Consider the following 17,422-nt stretch of genomic DNA (forward strand, 5'->3'; position numbering starts at 1 on the left):
ATTGCAAGCTTGTGAATTTTGAAGTGAAAACTTCTACATCATTGTTGTGATTTGAAACTCGATGAAAGAAAAAAGCGACTCTAAAAACAGACATACACATCTATACGAGCTAGCCAGCGAGAGAATGAGATAATTATCACAGATCCTATTATTTGATAATTTAGTAAATTGTCTCGCGTGTTGAAATGTCATTTATTTGTTGAAAAATAAAACTTGGAGTCTGTGCATTGTAATATAAGTACTTACGTAGAATAAAATGCAAAATAATTGGTAACAATATTACAATACAATAAATACACCCTACATTTTTATTATTATTATCCTACTCCAGATAGTCTGCATTCATCTCATTCTCTCGAAGTTTAGTTTTCTGAAGGCAGTACCTCTACCGCGTGTGAACTGCCCACACGGTTTTTAATCTGAAAGCGTTTGAATTTAGACATTTAGACTTACATAAAGTCTTCTAGATCAACCACATTGGTGTACTGACATGCCTGACCGTCAACGTTGTAACACATGCTATTGTAATCCCAGTCTGGTCTTTGACGGCATGGTAGATCGGTCTGAAAATCGGGCACTGGTTGAGCATATACACGTTGTTCTGGTATTTGGTGGCAAGCTACATTGGTCCGATACTGGTGCACTGGTTGTGTATACGCTACATTTTGTTCATAGTACTGTTGTTGAGGTATATCTTGAATATAACTAGTTCTATTGTAGCACTGCACTGACAAATCACTGTAGCCATTGTACACGTCGTAATTGCACAAATTGTTCACTGGCTGTCGGGACCACTGACTAGTCATAGGACACTGCAGGTTCCATCCTGTTTCTTCCAAATTGCCGACCACAGGACATCGCTGTATGAGGGGTTCGTTTACAAACATACTTGTTTGATTTGGACATAAGTGAACTATTAAAACAGTCCATCGGGCTACATAATCATCGAGCGACTGATACCACTAAAGATGTGCTTATCTTACCCGCTATACTGGCATGGTAGCAAAATTGATACCTAACCACACTCTTGCTAGATAACGCGGCGCTTGCTGGATTAATTTCAAACCTATCTGTCGAATGTAAATGATAATATGAATTATGAAGTTTTCCCCACAAAATTTACATTGTGTACGTTTGTACGAGTGAAGCATTTAATTATATGAACCTTCAACAATCGAAAATGTCCAGCACTTTGGCAAAGTTTACTGCCATGCACCTTGCCTTGCTTTTATTTATTGCTCAAGAATCGAGAAGAACCTAGTTATTAAATTACACTTAACTACGTAAGCTACATAACCGAAGTCACATGTATCTACAAGTTAACATTAAGAACATTTACACAATAACGAATTGTCATTGCTAAGTGCCGACAAAGTGAGATTGGGACTGTTGTTGGTGAGGTTAAAAAAATCTGCTTATCTTGGGACATATTGGCACTGTCTGTTGATCGTTATCAGGATATAATATATCACCTATCACTATAATGACAAATGATCAATATAACATACTAGCGAATAGCTATCCGCCCCGGCTTCGCACGGACACAATTTACTAAAGAAGGGTCTCCAATCTTTCTTACAAATCTTGTCCTGATAATTACAAACACAACAAAAAATACAGCCTAATCGGTAGAGTCGTTCTCAGGTTGATGATATTAACGCCTATCATAACGTCATGTCTTGTTACTACCTATTAATTATCTACATTAATATTATAAAGAACGTCTGCCGCAGAACCGATGGCCGATGGGGCAGACGTGTTCTGGAGTGGAGATCGCGTATCAGCAAGCGCAGGGTGGGACGACCTCTAACCCGCTGGACTGACGACCTAAAGAAGGCAGCGGGAAGTGGGTGAATGAGGAAGGCGGAGGATCGTGTGTGGTAGCGTGCTCTTGGGAAGGCCGATGTCCAGCAGCAGTGGACGCAAACAGGCTGATTGATTGATTGAATATTATAAAGAGGCAAAATTTGTTAGTTTGTGGGTTTGGGGTAATCTCCGGGATCAAGGATCCGAATTTTAAAATTCTTTTGATAGATAGCAACATATTCCCGCGTGCTTGTCTATAAAATTTATTTCACGCGCACGAAGTCGCGAGCGAAAGCTCGTGCCAGAGATAAAGAGTTAAAAGTATTTAAGTACGTACTTTAATTTCGTTTTTACAAAATTAAAGTAAGTAAAAACTTAGTCATAAGTCCCGCAAATTGCTAATGCGTGTGGCCGCCATTTTAGTGACGTCAGCACTAGACTGAAGTTTCGAGCTGATGGTATATTTTTATTTCGGCTGAAGTCAAAATGACGTCATTTCGATGTTAATGAGACATGGTTCCAGCACTATAGCGATTTGGGGATACTTATACATTGTTGTAGCTGCGAAATAATAATAGAATCTAAGGTAATTTTCAATGAAAACGCACAAAAACAAACATTGCATTGAACATTCAGCTATGGCATATCTTTAAAATGCATATTAATGCGCCGCCTCGCGTTCTTATCATCGCTCAGTAGTCAGTTACATTTAACCTAATTTCTTTTTTAACTACGTCAACGGCTCTCACTAATCTGGTGACTGGTAATGTCAATGTTAGAACACCAGATAATATGTGCTGCACACAGGTTGAAGCTGCATAGTTTTAAAAACATATCAGTCTGTTCTACTAACTAGGTACGTCAAGAATTTGTTGCACCAGTATGGATACTTGCAATGCCTAGTTTGGATACTTGCAATGTCAATTCCACAGAAGCGCTATTCTTATAACAAAAAATATGTACCTACTTACACTTTTGTTTGAGATAAAAAAAAAAGTTATGAGATTAAAAATGGGTCAGTGGGATCTGCCGACAGAAGTGAAAAACTTTTTGAATTTTCAATTAATTGTGGTATCAAAACATAAACTTTCATTTTTTTTTAATTAAAACCATTAATATCAGTTTAATTTTTACATCTATGAATTGGCACTCCGAGCACTATTAACATTATCATGTCGGTGACGCAACCTTGAATCCGTCATCGCTACAAAGCAATCGCGTCGTATATCTAGGACCTATAGGTTCAGCCCAGCAAAGTAGGTTTCTATTCATTGCAATAATCCCACATCTATTGGGGATTGCAGTTGATTACATCTGATTGATGTACTCAGAGATACGATCCGATTGATGTATCCATCTAACAATTAAGATTAAACTCTCAATAACCCTCTACAGCATGCCTCGATATAGAATTAGTTCCTCTCTACAGTCATAAAATTATTCGTAAATGACATTCCCACCTTCCAGAGGCGGAGCGCAGGAGTAGCGAGCTTATTTCGGTTTCTAGTTTGCCTATCGTGAAAATCACCGATTTTTTTGTAACTGTGAATATATTATTGTAAATATATTGGGAAGCTACTGTAAGAATACCTATTTCCTTAAATATCTCTCGTAGGGAATCGCGCGGTTTTAAATTATAAATTGCACTAATTATAATTTGAAATATTGAAGGCATTGTCAAAACAACATTAACATTGGTAACAATAATTAAGAACCAGTTTAACATAATATGAGACTGCATGTTCCAATTCGGCGTGAACATCGGCCTTTATAGTTCAACGAACTCTTTAGAATATTCTGGCACTTCACAACATATTAAGTAGATAGTCGTCACTGCAGCTATTTCATGAAGAATTTTAACCCACATTATTGGCTACAAAATTGTATTGCATTTCGACCTAGGTAGTTAATAGTTATCGTGTTTAGAAATTTTAGATAGTTTAAAATATTGTCATCAACTTTCTAATTTACCTTTTTGAATGCGAGTCGTAAAAAATATGCATATGGAAGGAAAAAGTGAATAGAAAGACCAAAGAAAAGGTGGATGGGTTGCGTGAAAGAGGATATGCGTGTAAAAGGGGTGGATAATGCACTGGATGGATGACAGAAGGGAGTGGAAGAAGAAGTGTTGTGCCGACCTCACATAAAGTGGGATAAGGACGGGAAGAAGAAGAATGTTGCTAAAAGCTGTTTTTACGCCAGAGAAAACAGCGCGACTTTGAGACATGCCAGAGGGCCGCATGGTTGAAAAATTGAGGAGCTAGTGAACAAAACTATAATCAGGAATTAATTTTTTACACGAGGAGCAAAAAACTTAATGAAACTTTAATGTAATTATTGTACCATATTGTACCAAAATCACGAACTTTTTAATCAATTTTAGGCCGTTTTGCTTGAAAATGAGTTCAAGATTGCATTCAATTTCAGTAAGTATCCGAAATCATGAATGAACTTTGGACTCCAGATTTAGACACATACAACTGTAAATCTGAGCAAATTCAAAGTAGGTACGCTTTTAATTAGACGGGCGGTTATCTACTAGAATATCAAGATCCCCTTGGAGTCGTTGAGAATTTGATTTTAGTGCTATAGCCTATACATAAATAAAGGCCTAACCCGATTAAAGAAGCATGTCTTTTACTTTCATGTGCTTCCGACTCCGTCAGAGAGAACCACGGGAATTCGTATTTCCCCGTACACCCACTGCGTTAGGGTAGGAATTAAATGTAAAAATATGTCGATACATCGTATCGATAAATAAATAGATGTGTTGATACATCGTAACGATAAATAAATACAAAATAGTTAAATTTACATAATTAGCGCTTTCTGAGAGTTAAGAGTGTAGTAAGTAAAGGAAATAGTAAAGTAATATTTTTTGCTCATTCAAGGAATTATTATTATTTAATTAATATTTTTATTAGATGTTTTGATTGATACCCACAGGCTATGTGTTTTTGGATTTTTGTATAATCAAAAATCTAAGTATATTTTTTCAATTTATGCCCATGAATTTTGGCCTTTGTATAAAAATGCAGATGGCAAGGAAGGTTATAAAGACATTCTCTATTTGATAATAGTTGTTTTTTAATAAAGTGTTTATGTAAATTTAACTATTTCGTATTTATCTATCGATACCATGTTGTATCGACATATTTTTACATTTAATTCCTACCCTAACGCAGTGGGTGTACGGGGAAAAACGAATTCCCCTTCCACCCACTGGTGGTAGAAACCGGTGGGTGCACGGGTAGCTCCTCAAATTAAATTGTGGTGACTACCAAAGAGATTATTTGGTTCCATTTTGATCCAAATATTTATCAGATTATCTGGTTTGGTTTCGATGCATAGGGATTGGAATGTCTGAGATTTTTTAATGCTAATTCCATTGATCTCATTGGCTAGGAACCTCAGAACTACGCAACAAAATCTATGAGTGTTATAAACATTTCCGTGATCCAATTCATTCACACCTTTAAAAAGAACAAAAATTTGTTTACGTGTAGCCAACATGTTGATTTCATTCCGTAGCCACCTAAATGAATACTGATCTAGGTATATCTTTAGTGATAGCCTTTATATGCGAACATACTTCGATCCCTCTGAAAATCATATGTTCTACTTTTATTTTTACTAATTGCAATTTGTAAATTGTTCAACGGACATCAAAATTAACTTTAATAATATTTACTCTTGATAAATTAAGTATATACTTAACTAGGAATAATTTGTAGCGCCATCTACATTATTTTGTTAGTGAGGCGATCGAATACCGATAGACGTCCACATCTGGACATAGGTCTATTGAAGGGACTTCCACACGCCACGGTCTTGCGCAGCTTGTATCCCGCGGCACATACTAATTTAACCAAATAAATAAAGCATTCTTCCAAAGTACAGAACCATCGGTATGTGAATCTGACTCGCACTTGGCCGATGTTTTTACTTATGCCATTCATTGGCTTTTTAAACTTATGCTAATTGCTTATTTTTCCACTGCGTAGGTGTTTCTGAATGTGCGTAGCATTCCAGATAACATCAATTTCAAAACATTTTCAAAGCTATAAACAATGAAAGGTTATTTTTGATGCATTTTTAGGGTTCCGTACCTCAAACGGAAAAACGGAACCCTTATAGGATCACTTTGTTGTCTGTCTGTCTGTTCGTCTGCCATGTCTGTCAAGAAACCTACAGGGTACTTCCCGTTGACCTAGAATTATGAAATTTGGCAGGTCGGTAGGTCTTATAGCAGGTATATAGGTTACATCATAAGAAAAAAATTAAAATGTGTTCATAAACAAATATTGCTATTTTCGACTTTCAAAGTAAGATTGCTATATCATGTGGGGTATCATATGAAAGGGCTTTCTGTACCTGTACATTCTAAAACAGATTTTTATTAATTTTTATGCATCATAGTTTTTGATTTATCGTGCAAAATGTCGATAAAACAGGATTGTAGTACGGAACCCTCAGTGCGCGAGTCTGACTCGCATTTAGGCGGTTTTTTTAGATACACACAGACGATGATACCAGTATCCAGAGTCAACGAACTTTGATTGCAACTTTATTCGTCCCGCAGAACATTTAATACTGATTAACTGGGGACGACTCTACCTACTTTAATTATTGGTACGATTACACCTACCGAGTAGTGAAGCGAGACAGTAAAATGTCACTCGGCCGAGACAGTGCTGTGGCTGAGAAATTGTGGCGAAATTGCACTCGTTAAGTGTTTATACCAACCGAGTACTCGGCCGAGAACACTGACTCGCCACTGTACTCGTTAGGTGTAATCGTACCATATTATGCTACTGTACTAAACAAAACTCTACAGATATTAAGACCCGAATGTGGAAATTCCATCACTTAAACTGTCAATAATGCCATGGATCAGGTCATAAGAAAAATACGCTGGAGAGTAAACAGTATGGACTATGGTAAAGCATGAACGTAGTATTCATCTAGGGAAACATAATGCATCCAGAGTAGGCGAAAAACATGCGAGCAAAGATTTGATTTGATTTGATAACGGTCATCATGACACAGGGTCTGCAAGAGCCCTGCATAGCAGCCTATCCTAAGAAGAAGAAGAAACAGTACGGTCGGGAAGGTGGATTGATTGAGTAAAGAGGGGCATGATGGATTTGGGACTCGGAAAGAAGCTGCTTCCGATGGAGGCGAAAAACATGCGAGCAAAGATTTGATTTGATTTGATAACGGTCATCATGACACAGGGTCTGCAAGAGCCCTGCATAGCAGCCTATCCCAAGAAGAAGAAGAAACAGTACGGTCGGGAAGGTGGATTGATTTAGTAAAAAAGAGGGGCATGATGGATTTGGGACTCAGAAAGAAGCTGCTTCCGATGGAGGCGAAAAACATGCAAGCCAAGATTTGATTTGATAACGGTCAACGTGACACAGGGTCTGCAAGAGCCCTGCATAGCCGCCTATCCCAAGAAGAAGAAACAGTACGGTCGGGAAGGTGGATTGATTGAGTGAAGAGGATGGAAAGAAGCTGCTTCCGATGGAGGTTTTCTAGCCAAAGCCTTCCCAGGGCTGTAGTGTAGAGATTTCAAGATGACGATAACAGCACTTCTTTATTTTCCCTTTCCCTTCAATAAGTGTCCCCGTTTTTTACAAGAACTGTAAAGTTATCTGCCAAGTGAAAAGTAATTTAAAAGGATGACAGAAAAATAACTGAGACATGTAGCTTTTAAATATATATTTTTTTTTAATATATTTTTACACATAATATTAAACAATAAATAAAGATTTGAAAATATAACATTTTTATCACAAAAAAAGCAAAGTTTAAGCTTCTCCCACAAAAAACGCGAAACTTTAATTTCCGCCGCCTTTCATACCGCTATCCATATGTGTGTATGTGCATGTGTGTATATATGCTTATATGTGTGTATATACACATATGTATGTGTATTATCTGTTCTTTGTTTTTTTTAAAATATTTAGTTAGTATATTATTTATTTATATATATATATTTTTTATGATATTTAAGTAGGCATGATGTAATACGCAGACGTACGCATTGAGGGTCAAACCTCTGTGGTTTTTTACAATGCGTGCTACCTATTATGTGTAATTTTTTCTTGTACGTTAATAATAAATTTAAAAAAAAATCGTATACGCGGGGGCTGTGGGGGTGGACGAGGGTACTAATAGATAAGTACTTAATTACATAATTTGTATTGGTGTTACTAAATTAATAATTGTTTTCACTAAGTATGTCGCAAGCCGATTTATCTATGCAAACCAAGCTATGAGATTTTTCTACAAAATAAAACCGTAGATATTTTTGGATCCGTCGAGTTTAATAGCTTATCTTGTCATCTCGATGCAGAGATTAAGAGTAGACAAGGCTGAGCTGTGTCGTAGAGGATTACGGTTCCTTATAGTTAGAAACTTGATACATCAGTATCCTTATTATAAATGCGAAAGTGTGTTTGTTTGTTGGTTTGTCCTTCAATCACGTCGCAACGGTGCAACGGATTGACGTGATTTTTTGCATGGATATAGATAAAGACCGGGGAGAGTGACATATGCTAATTTTTATCCCGGAAAATTAAAGAGTTCCCACGGGATTTTTGAAAATATAATTCACGCGGACGAACTCGCGGGCATCAGCTAGTTATGGAATAATATGAGTAGGAATTATGTTGCTGTGGCAAGCAAGGACGTAACCAAATGAGTTCAGATGGTAATATGGACATAACAAGTACACACTACGTATAATCACTTGCGTATCATGAATACGATTTTATTGATATGATTAAAATGTAACACCATACCAGACTATCAATACGAGTAATTTATTACCTATTTTGAATAAATCATTTGACTTTGACTTTGACTTTGATAAACTAGCTTATGCTCGCGGCTTCGTCCGCGTAGACTACACAAATTTTAAACCCCTATTTCACCCCTTACAGGTTGAATTTTCAAAAAATCTTTCTTAGCGGATGCCTACGTCATAATAGCTATCTGCATGCCAGCCCTAATTTCAGCCTAATCTGTCCAGTAGTTTGAGCTGTGCATTAATAGATCAGTCACTCAGTCAGTCAGTCAATCAGTCAATCAGTCAGTCACCTTTTCCTTTTATATATTTTGATAAACTGATTTACTTACGAAATGACACCGACAAGCTCACACAAAAATGTATTATTTATAATATTGTAAAGATAACTAAAGGAAATGTAAAAAAGAGTGCATAATAATTATGTATTTTAATATCAATAATATATTTTTATTGCATAACTACTTAGTAGATATGCGTGTTGCAAATCAGCAAAACGATAGCTACTAAGTAAATAATGGTTAAAAATTATACTTAATTAACATTACTTATTATTGTTGAAAAGAGCAACTGCAGAGTTTCTTACCAGCTCTTCTCAGTTGAATCTGCAATTGGACCCGGTGGTAGAGTCAAAGATGTAACCATAAGATACACTAATACTCCTACATAAAGTAGATTTTGATTATAAAAAACCTCATATTTGGTAAACATGGCTACTCCAATCGTTATCAAATCAGATGTGACGCACGTTGGAATTGATATACTGAATCATACCTATTTAAAAAGATGCAATAAGAAAATTTTGGTAACTACTTGACAATGGTGGCGTGTCAAAATTGTCACAGTAGGTACATACCTACCTACCTACTACCAGCCTACCTACCTAGTTACGTACCTACGTGCAATACCTACTAGCAATTAGCGATTGCCCACGGCTCCGCCCGGCAAAAATTATAAATCGTCGTTATTCCCTATCCCATGGGAATTTCAAAAAATCTGGCCTTATTCCTTATCTACATTACAAAGTTAACAATATACTTAGCTTCTCTTCTAGTGCTTAGTAGATATCTAATCTTCTAAATATATAAAAAGAAAAGGTGACTGACTGACTCACTGACTGATCTATCAACGCGCAGCACAAACTACTGGACGGATCGGGCTGAAATTTGGGCATGTAGATAGCTATTATGACGTAGGCATCTGCTAAGAAAGGATTTTTGAAAATTCAACCCCTAAGGTGGTGAAGTAGGGGTTTGAAATTTGTGTAGTCCACGCGGAAGTCACGAGCATAAGCTAGTTCCTAATAAATTAGTGATGAATTGAAATTGTGAGAAAATCAACCTCATTGGTTAACTAATAACTGTAAGTGGACAGGAAGAAACCTAAATAGTTATTATGGAATGTGTAAATCCCCATCATAATGCCGAGTTGTTATTATGATTGCAATATTTCCAATGAACTCTGAAATAACATAGTAAATTCAATTTAAGTAAGTATTATTTATTTACTTAGTTCAAATAATTTCCTCATAATACATCCTATAGGTAGCGTTTCATCTAGGGTTGCCAGGTCACCAAACCTAATAGCCGGACAGACCAGCCAGTTTGGCCGGACATTTGAGTAGAAAGGCCGCGGACACCCTACATTATTGAGGATTTTGTGTCTTAGTATTACATAGGTACTTTGAAAACCTGGGTTATTGTTCAATATGTTTTCAAACTTTTCTTTAAGTTTATGCGACAATGCCTTTGGCAACGCCGAGTTCATTTTGGTCGCATTTCAGAACGCAGGGTGAGTGAAAAATATTGTAAATGTACCAATAATATGCATTATAACTAGATCTTAGGTAAAATATGCTATTACCGCTCAGAATGGCTAAAATATGCAAATGCATATGCAAATATGCAATTGCATATAATCCGGTCTCTAGTGATTAGGGTCCTTTACACTGAAACATAATGTAAGGATATCCTAAGTCTTAGGTATATATTACACTTTGAGCATCTGATTTGCGCATTTCAATCATATAACAAAATTCAAAACTTATGAGCAATTGGGGATGCTCTTATTAAGATACATTTCAGTGCTCACATGTCATTATCACTACTATATATGGGTCTCCTCTCAGAATGAGAAGGAACAGTCTGCCACACTGGCCAAGTCCAGATTGGCAGACTTCACACACCTTTGAGAACATTATGAAGAACACTCAAGTGTACAGGTTAACTCACGACATTTTAATAACTAATGAAAATTATTGGTGCCTGGGATCGAACCACCGACCCTCCGAATAGAAAGTCGATGTTTTAACCACTAGGTTATTACCGCTTACTCACATGGAACATAACTAAAAGAGCTTTTAACATGATAAAAATGATAAACAAACAACTATTCATTGGACTATGTACTTTTATAAATGGTTGCGTATACACATTTAACTTTATAAACGTAACCTTTTTAATTCAGCATCATTCTTATGAAAAGGTTAGCAGGTTAAATAAATAGAAGGAATTTAGTAGTTTATTATCGAATGACAGGTAAAATAAAGAGAAAGTTTATCAGGGACATATTATAAGTAAATAACAGGAAAACGTAATGATAAGGTTATGTCTAAATTAAGTAGTTCCATGATACAAGAATATATGATTTTATTCATGAGATTAATATAAAAGCTAGAGATAAATCTTACCTTCTTTTTTGATTTGTAGGTTTCGAAGCCATTTCGGATTTTATCATAGTGTCACTATTATGAAACTTTGCGATATGAGCACAATCTTAGAACACTGCTAAGGAGAGTAACATATCGCTTTTCACGATTATATTTATGGATTTGTTCCGTTACAAGTCACAATTTTATTTCACAAATCACAATTAGGTCATTTTATAAATGCACTACACAAACAAAATACACTTTGTTGTCGTGAACTCGCACAGTGGTAGAAAGAGAAGAATTCATCTCAAAAACAAGATAGACAAGCCATCCATAGATAAACTGGCATAAGCATAATGAGGTTGCCCAAATATTATAGCCATAGATAAACTGACATGAGGTTGTCAAAATATTATGAATACTACAAAGATTACAACGGAAATCATGGGTTGTTTAAAGGTTTAAAGTGTAGCTATTAATAAAAGACTATTAAATAACATTTAAAAAAAAGCGTGACTCTATGTTTACAGCACTTAGGTTTTGTCTATGGTAATATTTTTATCTTATTTTTATCGTTTCAAAAAACTAGAATCTACAGATTTTTAGTTTTAGTCCCTGCTTATAGATGGCGCAATTGTGTCACAACCTATTTCATTTTACGCAAAGCACTAAGAATAATATTAACTACAAGAGTGTTGAAATAATATTTTTTCAGAATAGAAAAAATCACATCGATTTGTTAAAATTAAATTCAAATAAATTTACAAGTTTGAATCGTTTACGACGACGCGTTCACATTCAGCGTATAATGGAACGAAATATCCCTACTTTAATTAACAGATAATAGATGGCGCTGATAACTTAAATCTCAAAATAAGTTTAATTTCTATCTGTAGGTATTTGCCGTATTCGACGCAGATATAGAGAAACTGGTCCTCTTGTTCGACAGTCAGGTTGAGGCCTCTTTTTGCGGACATCCCTGCACCCTGGTCCCTGCCTATGACATTGGGCTGGAAGCTGGAACTACCACAGTGTTAAGGCGACCACTGACCCTTAAGCACTTACCACCTAGCAATACGAGATTGCTACAATCCATTTATCAATGCAACATTCTTAAATTATTCATATCGATGATCGATGGTAAGACGCCATGTCATTGTTCCAAATTGCATCGGCCACCATTTGTAATGGCATCTTATCTCGAACCACATTGAGTAATGTTACCACTTACCTATTAGACACCTATCTATCTCTTTTCCTATTTTGATCCCTCTCCGGTCGTGTCAGATTGATGAGAGTGAGGTAATAGAGAGTGCACTTGTCTAATTTGCGCACATACTTGTTCACTTTAGACGTTGTGTGATAGAGCCTATCTAATTGGACGACCTTCTAGGCGCAGTGTTCTTATATAAGAGGGATGGCTCGCGTTCGATTCCCGGCAGGGACAATTTGGGAAATTATAATTTCTAAATTGTCTCTGGACTCTGGTGGGAGGCTACGGCCATGGTTAGTTACCATCGATAAACCGATAGCCCGGATAATCTTTTCTGTGCCATTGAGGCAAGCAACAAAGCTTTTACTCTGCGAAGACCTCTCTGCGGTAGCTACGCTAACTGGGAGAGTTGTTTTTATTTCATTTTATTAAGGCATTCGATATCATCAGCCTATCGACCTGAATAGAGTATAGACCGTGAAAGTGTGACGTCACAAGTCTATTAGGGTTGTGGGCATGCCCATCGTGCCCACAACGCTGGATCGGCGCTTGGATGAACGAGGGGTTATTTGACAGAGACGGGCTATTGTGGTGGGCGATCAAGAAGCTAGGCGTTGAGTGACTTAAATTCAACGAGCTTGGCGTTTTTTGACAGACCCGATCGAGACAAGGTTTGGTGGTGTGGATTGTTACACCAAAATGTCGTAACTTGTAGGTAATCATACGGCGGCTCCTTTGTCAATAGCAATGTCGATAACCTACAAGCTCAGACTAAGTCTGAAATCTATAGAGCGCACTTTGACATTGCTCAGACTTAAGTCTTAGTTAAAAAGAGACAGATTTATCTACGCGATATAGCGCTGTCTCGTTTTAACAGTGTCTTAAGTCTAAGCAAAGTCTAAGCACGCTCTATAGATTTCAGCATAAGAATCAAGGAGACTTGTCAGACGCGTATACCCGAAAGGGACAAAACAACAAAAGAAATCATACTTACGTATCAAAGATTATGTTTCATAATTTGCATTCGCTACAACTTTTACAGCCGATCACACAGCAATGCACCATAAATGGCTTCTACGCACCTTCAATACAAAACTGAAAACTAAATAAAATATTCGGAATAAATTACTACCACTTATCACAGAAATTTGTTGGGCACAGATGACAACTGTGCCTAGCAAAAAAAATTGGCCAAGTGCGAGTCAGGCTCGCGCAATGAGGGTTCCGTACTACAGTCTTATTTTTTCGACATTTTGCACGATAATTCAAAAACCATGATGCATAAAAATAAATAAAAATCTGTTTTAGAATGAACAGATGAAGACCTTTCATATGATACCCCACTTGATATAGTCACTCACTTCGAAAGTTGAAAATACGAAAATACTAATTATTAGTTCATGACCACAATTTAATTTTTTTTTGTGTGATCTAACCCTAAATTCACGGTTTTCAGATTTTTCCCCAAATGTCAGCTATAAGATCTATCTACCTGCCAAATTTCATGATTCTAGGTCAACGGGAAGTACCCCGTAGGTTTCTTTGACAGACAGACGGACAGACAGACAGACAGACAGACAGACAGACAACAAAGTGATCCTATAAGGGTTCCGTTTTTCCTTTTGAGGTACGGAACCCTAAAAAGCTAAACTATGACAAAGACAAAAATGTGTTTGTTTTTTTCTATATCACTCTTCAGAGTTTTTCTATACACCTAGCTTGTTCTAACAAGGTAGGTATTATTATTTTGACGCCAAGTCTCCTTGATTCTTAGTCTGACCCTACAAGGTATTGTGTAACGCCCTTTGGACATGTTAGCGTTTATAATAAGGCATCAACATGGCATCATTATAAAAATTGTTTTTGTTTACCGATCAATAATTTTGTGGTTATTAACGCCCGTTTATAATATTTTGTATCGTGTAGAATCTTTGGGCATGGATGGGGCCTATAATAATACCGCTCACGCAATTATCCAAAATTACTTCTAAAAGATTACAGGTTACATCAACTTATAGATATTCACTGCTGGACATAGATTTCAGATTGTAGACTTCCACACTCCACGATTTTGCGCCGCCTGAATCCAGCGGCTCCCATGCGACTCGTTTGATGTCATCTGTGATCTGGCCGGGGGGCGGGTTGTCTTCCAATTCTGCGCTTTGTGGTGAGAAGGTGAACTATGTTGTCTACGTCTTGTATGTCAGTTATATTACCTATGCCACAAGACTACGACAAGACTATGACAATTCTACAACAAGGCTACGATAAGACTACGACAACACTACGACAAGACTACGACAATACCACGACAAGACTACGACAACATGACGAGAAGGCTACGACAAGACTACAAGACTAAGAAAGACTGTGACAAGATTGCGATAAGACAATTGTTTTTTTTTTTTTTTTTTTTTTTTTTTTTAATAGATATTCCTTTTAGGAATTTGTTGGTCCGCCCCTTGAATAACCCCATGTTATAATCTAGAGGGAACACCGCCGATGGGAGTTGGTTCCACAGTTTGCACGTGCGTGGAAAGAAGGATCTGGCGCAGCGGACGGTCGAAGTGCACCAGACACCCAGATGGTGAGGGTGAAATTCCTTACGGTGGCGCGCGGTGCGGTTGTAGAAAAAAGAGGGTGGAATGAGGTCAAAAAGCTCTTCAGAGCACTCCCCATTATACAGGCGATAGAACACGCATAGAGAGCTAACGTCTCTGCGGTGCTCCAGGCTTTCCAACGAGCCGGTTAGTTTGGGATCGTCCACAAGTCGAACAGCCCGCCTTTGGATCCGATCAAATGGAAGAAGTTGGTACTGGGGTGCTCCAGCCCAAAGGTGGGAGCAGCCCTATTGTACCTCCTTAAGGGTTGAATTTTCAAAAATCCTTTCTTAGCGGATGTCCTATGTCATAATAGCTATCTGCATGATAAATTTCAGCCTGATCCGTCCAGTAGTTTGAGATGTGCGTTGATAGATCAGTCAGTCAGTCAGTCACCTTTTCGTTTTACATATTTAGATGACTGCGACATGACTACCACTATGACAGATTGTCATCTTCGATCACAGAAAAAAAGCTCGACAAGCTTTTCTCATGCTGCAGGTGAGGTAAAAATCATAATAGCCGGCTTAATCATTCCTTTGCCTATTCTTTAGTCTGTATACCTGTACGCCACATTATAGAGAATCGTTAATTAATTTTTGTGTGGTATTGCCCCGGGAAACTCGTTGTTTATGGTCACTGGTAACTTTTACGACCTTACAATTGTTAATGGGTGATAAAATTTCCATTTCATCTCTTATAAATGGGCAGTTATATTAATAGCTTCATTGAACACAAACACTTCACTCGGAGTCGATGCCGCGTCGTTGGTGGGGCATTGACCCGAGTTTTGTACGTAATACATTGCGGGTTGAAAAATACTGAATAACTAAAACTACAAAGTGAGGCAAATGGTTATTGGAATTGGATTGTGTTTAGGTGGTATAACAATAACGCTAAGTTTTTGCAAGCATTCTGGTTACACCTGTGTATCTACTTACAAATTCAATCACGAAAATGAGTAATTTGTTCCAACAATCGTTACGTATAGAAGAATATCCTTTATTGTACATCGGGACAATAAAGAAACCATATTACCTATCTTAAATCATAATAAATACAAATTAATTTTGAACAATGGCCTGCCTTGTATTGTATTATTTTATTTCTGTCCCATTTTCTACCTAAATATGATTGAGATATTTGAGAACCCGACTTTTTGACTACATCCATGGGGCCATGGGCCATGGCACAGTAGTGAATGCTGAGGTCTTGTCAGTGAAACGGTCCGGGTTCGGCAATTTCAGTTTGGCAATTTGGAAGTTCACACTTTCTACTTTTCTCTTCACCGTTAAAACAAGTGATAGGTTAATTACTTAAAACGCACTTAAGGCGGGTAGTTTCCGAGATATCAGCTAAAAACTTGCCCTCAAGATTGCGATCGAAGCTCCACCTGGATCTGTCAGCATTTTGTGAATTTATGGTCAGCAAGTGACCCTCAACCTAAAAAGAAATTAAAATTGGATTGGGAATTTAGTGCGAGGTTTAATGCTCTATTTACTGGCCTTGGAACACTTACTTACTTCAAGTCTCTTGAGCAGTGTGAGCTACGTTGATATTACATTAGTCCGTCAATGTTCTGTATCTACTTATAGGAAAAGCTGACTGACTGATCTATCAACGCACAGTTCAAAATACTGGACGGATTGGGCTGAAATTTTGCATTGCAAAATTGGTTCAGTGGTTGAGCCGTGGAAAGATGAAAGTCAGACACACTTTTGTACTTAAGTATTTTTGTACATAAGTATTTAGGATTTAATGATATTAATAGGGATTTCGGCCATGTGTTGTTATCAGACAAAAACAAAAACTAAAGAATTAGAAGCATCCATATTTTTCTATAGTTTTATTATCTTAGTTACAATGGACGTCTGGCACAAAAAGTATACGAACCGTAATATTCAATTAAGTTAACAAATACACTAAAATATAAAGGCTTGTCCCATGACTTTGCATTTAAAGATGAGCGCAGACCACGCGGCATACGGTACTATTATATTATATTCTGTGATACTGTGCTCACCTAATCTATGCGCCAATCGATGGCTTACTATTGGCTGAATTATCCAATACAAAATAGTGTTCTAAATACTATGAAATATAGAATTTCTTATCGTAATAAGAAACGTGCAGTTTGTCGAGTTACTTTACGCAAGAGGCATACAGCATCCTTTACATCCAACAGTAATCTTCGTCCACGAAAAAATAAACTTTTCGTGGTCCCACATCATCGCACTATTGCTAGATCTATGTCACCTATACCCCGTTCATTAGCATCATTCAACGCGCTTTTGGACAATAATGCTCAATGGGACCCATTTAATGATGGGTCTATAATA

The 17,422-nt window shown here is 37.1% G+C and overlaps 1 protein-coding gene across 3 annotated transcripts in view; it reads right to left on the reverse strand.

The window, feature by feature from the left end:
- LOC117990690 (hypoxia-inducible factor 1-alpha-like) overlaps positions 1-11,607 on the reverse strand; it is a 111,630-nt gene extending 100,023 nt beyond the window's left edge. Inside the window, exon 1 of one of the 3 annotated variants that reach the window (XM_034978163.2) lies at positions 11,310-11,607. In XM_034978163.2, the coding sequence (XP_034834054.1) occupies positions 11,310-11,356 (47 nt within the window). In that variant the 5' untranslated portion in view covers positions 11,357-11,607. Of the gene's footprint in view, positions 1-453; positions 951-11,309 lie in introns of those variants that run through there. The other 2 variants (XM_034978160.2, XM_034978161.2) reach the window with 2 other exon arrangements.
- Between the last annotated feature and the right edge of the window lie 5,815 nt (positions 11,608-17,422).

Source organism: Maniola hyperantus, chromosome 18 (genome assembly GCF_902806685.2).
Source record: "Maniola hyperantus chromosome 18, iAphHyp1.2, whole genome shotgun sequence".
NCBI lineage: Eukaryota > Metazoa > Arthropoda > Insecta > Lepidoptera > Nymphalidae > Maniola > Maniola hyperantus.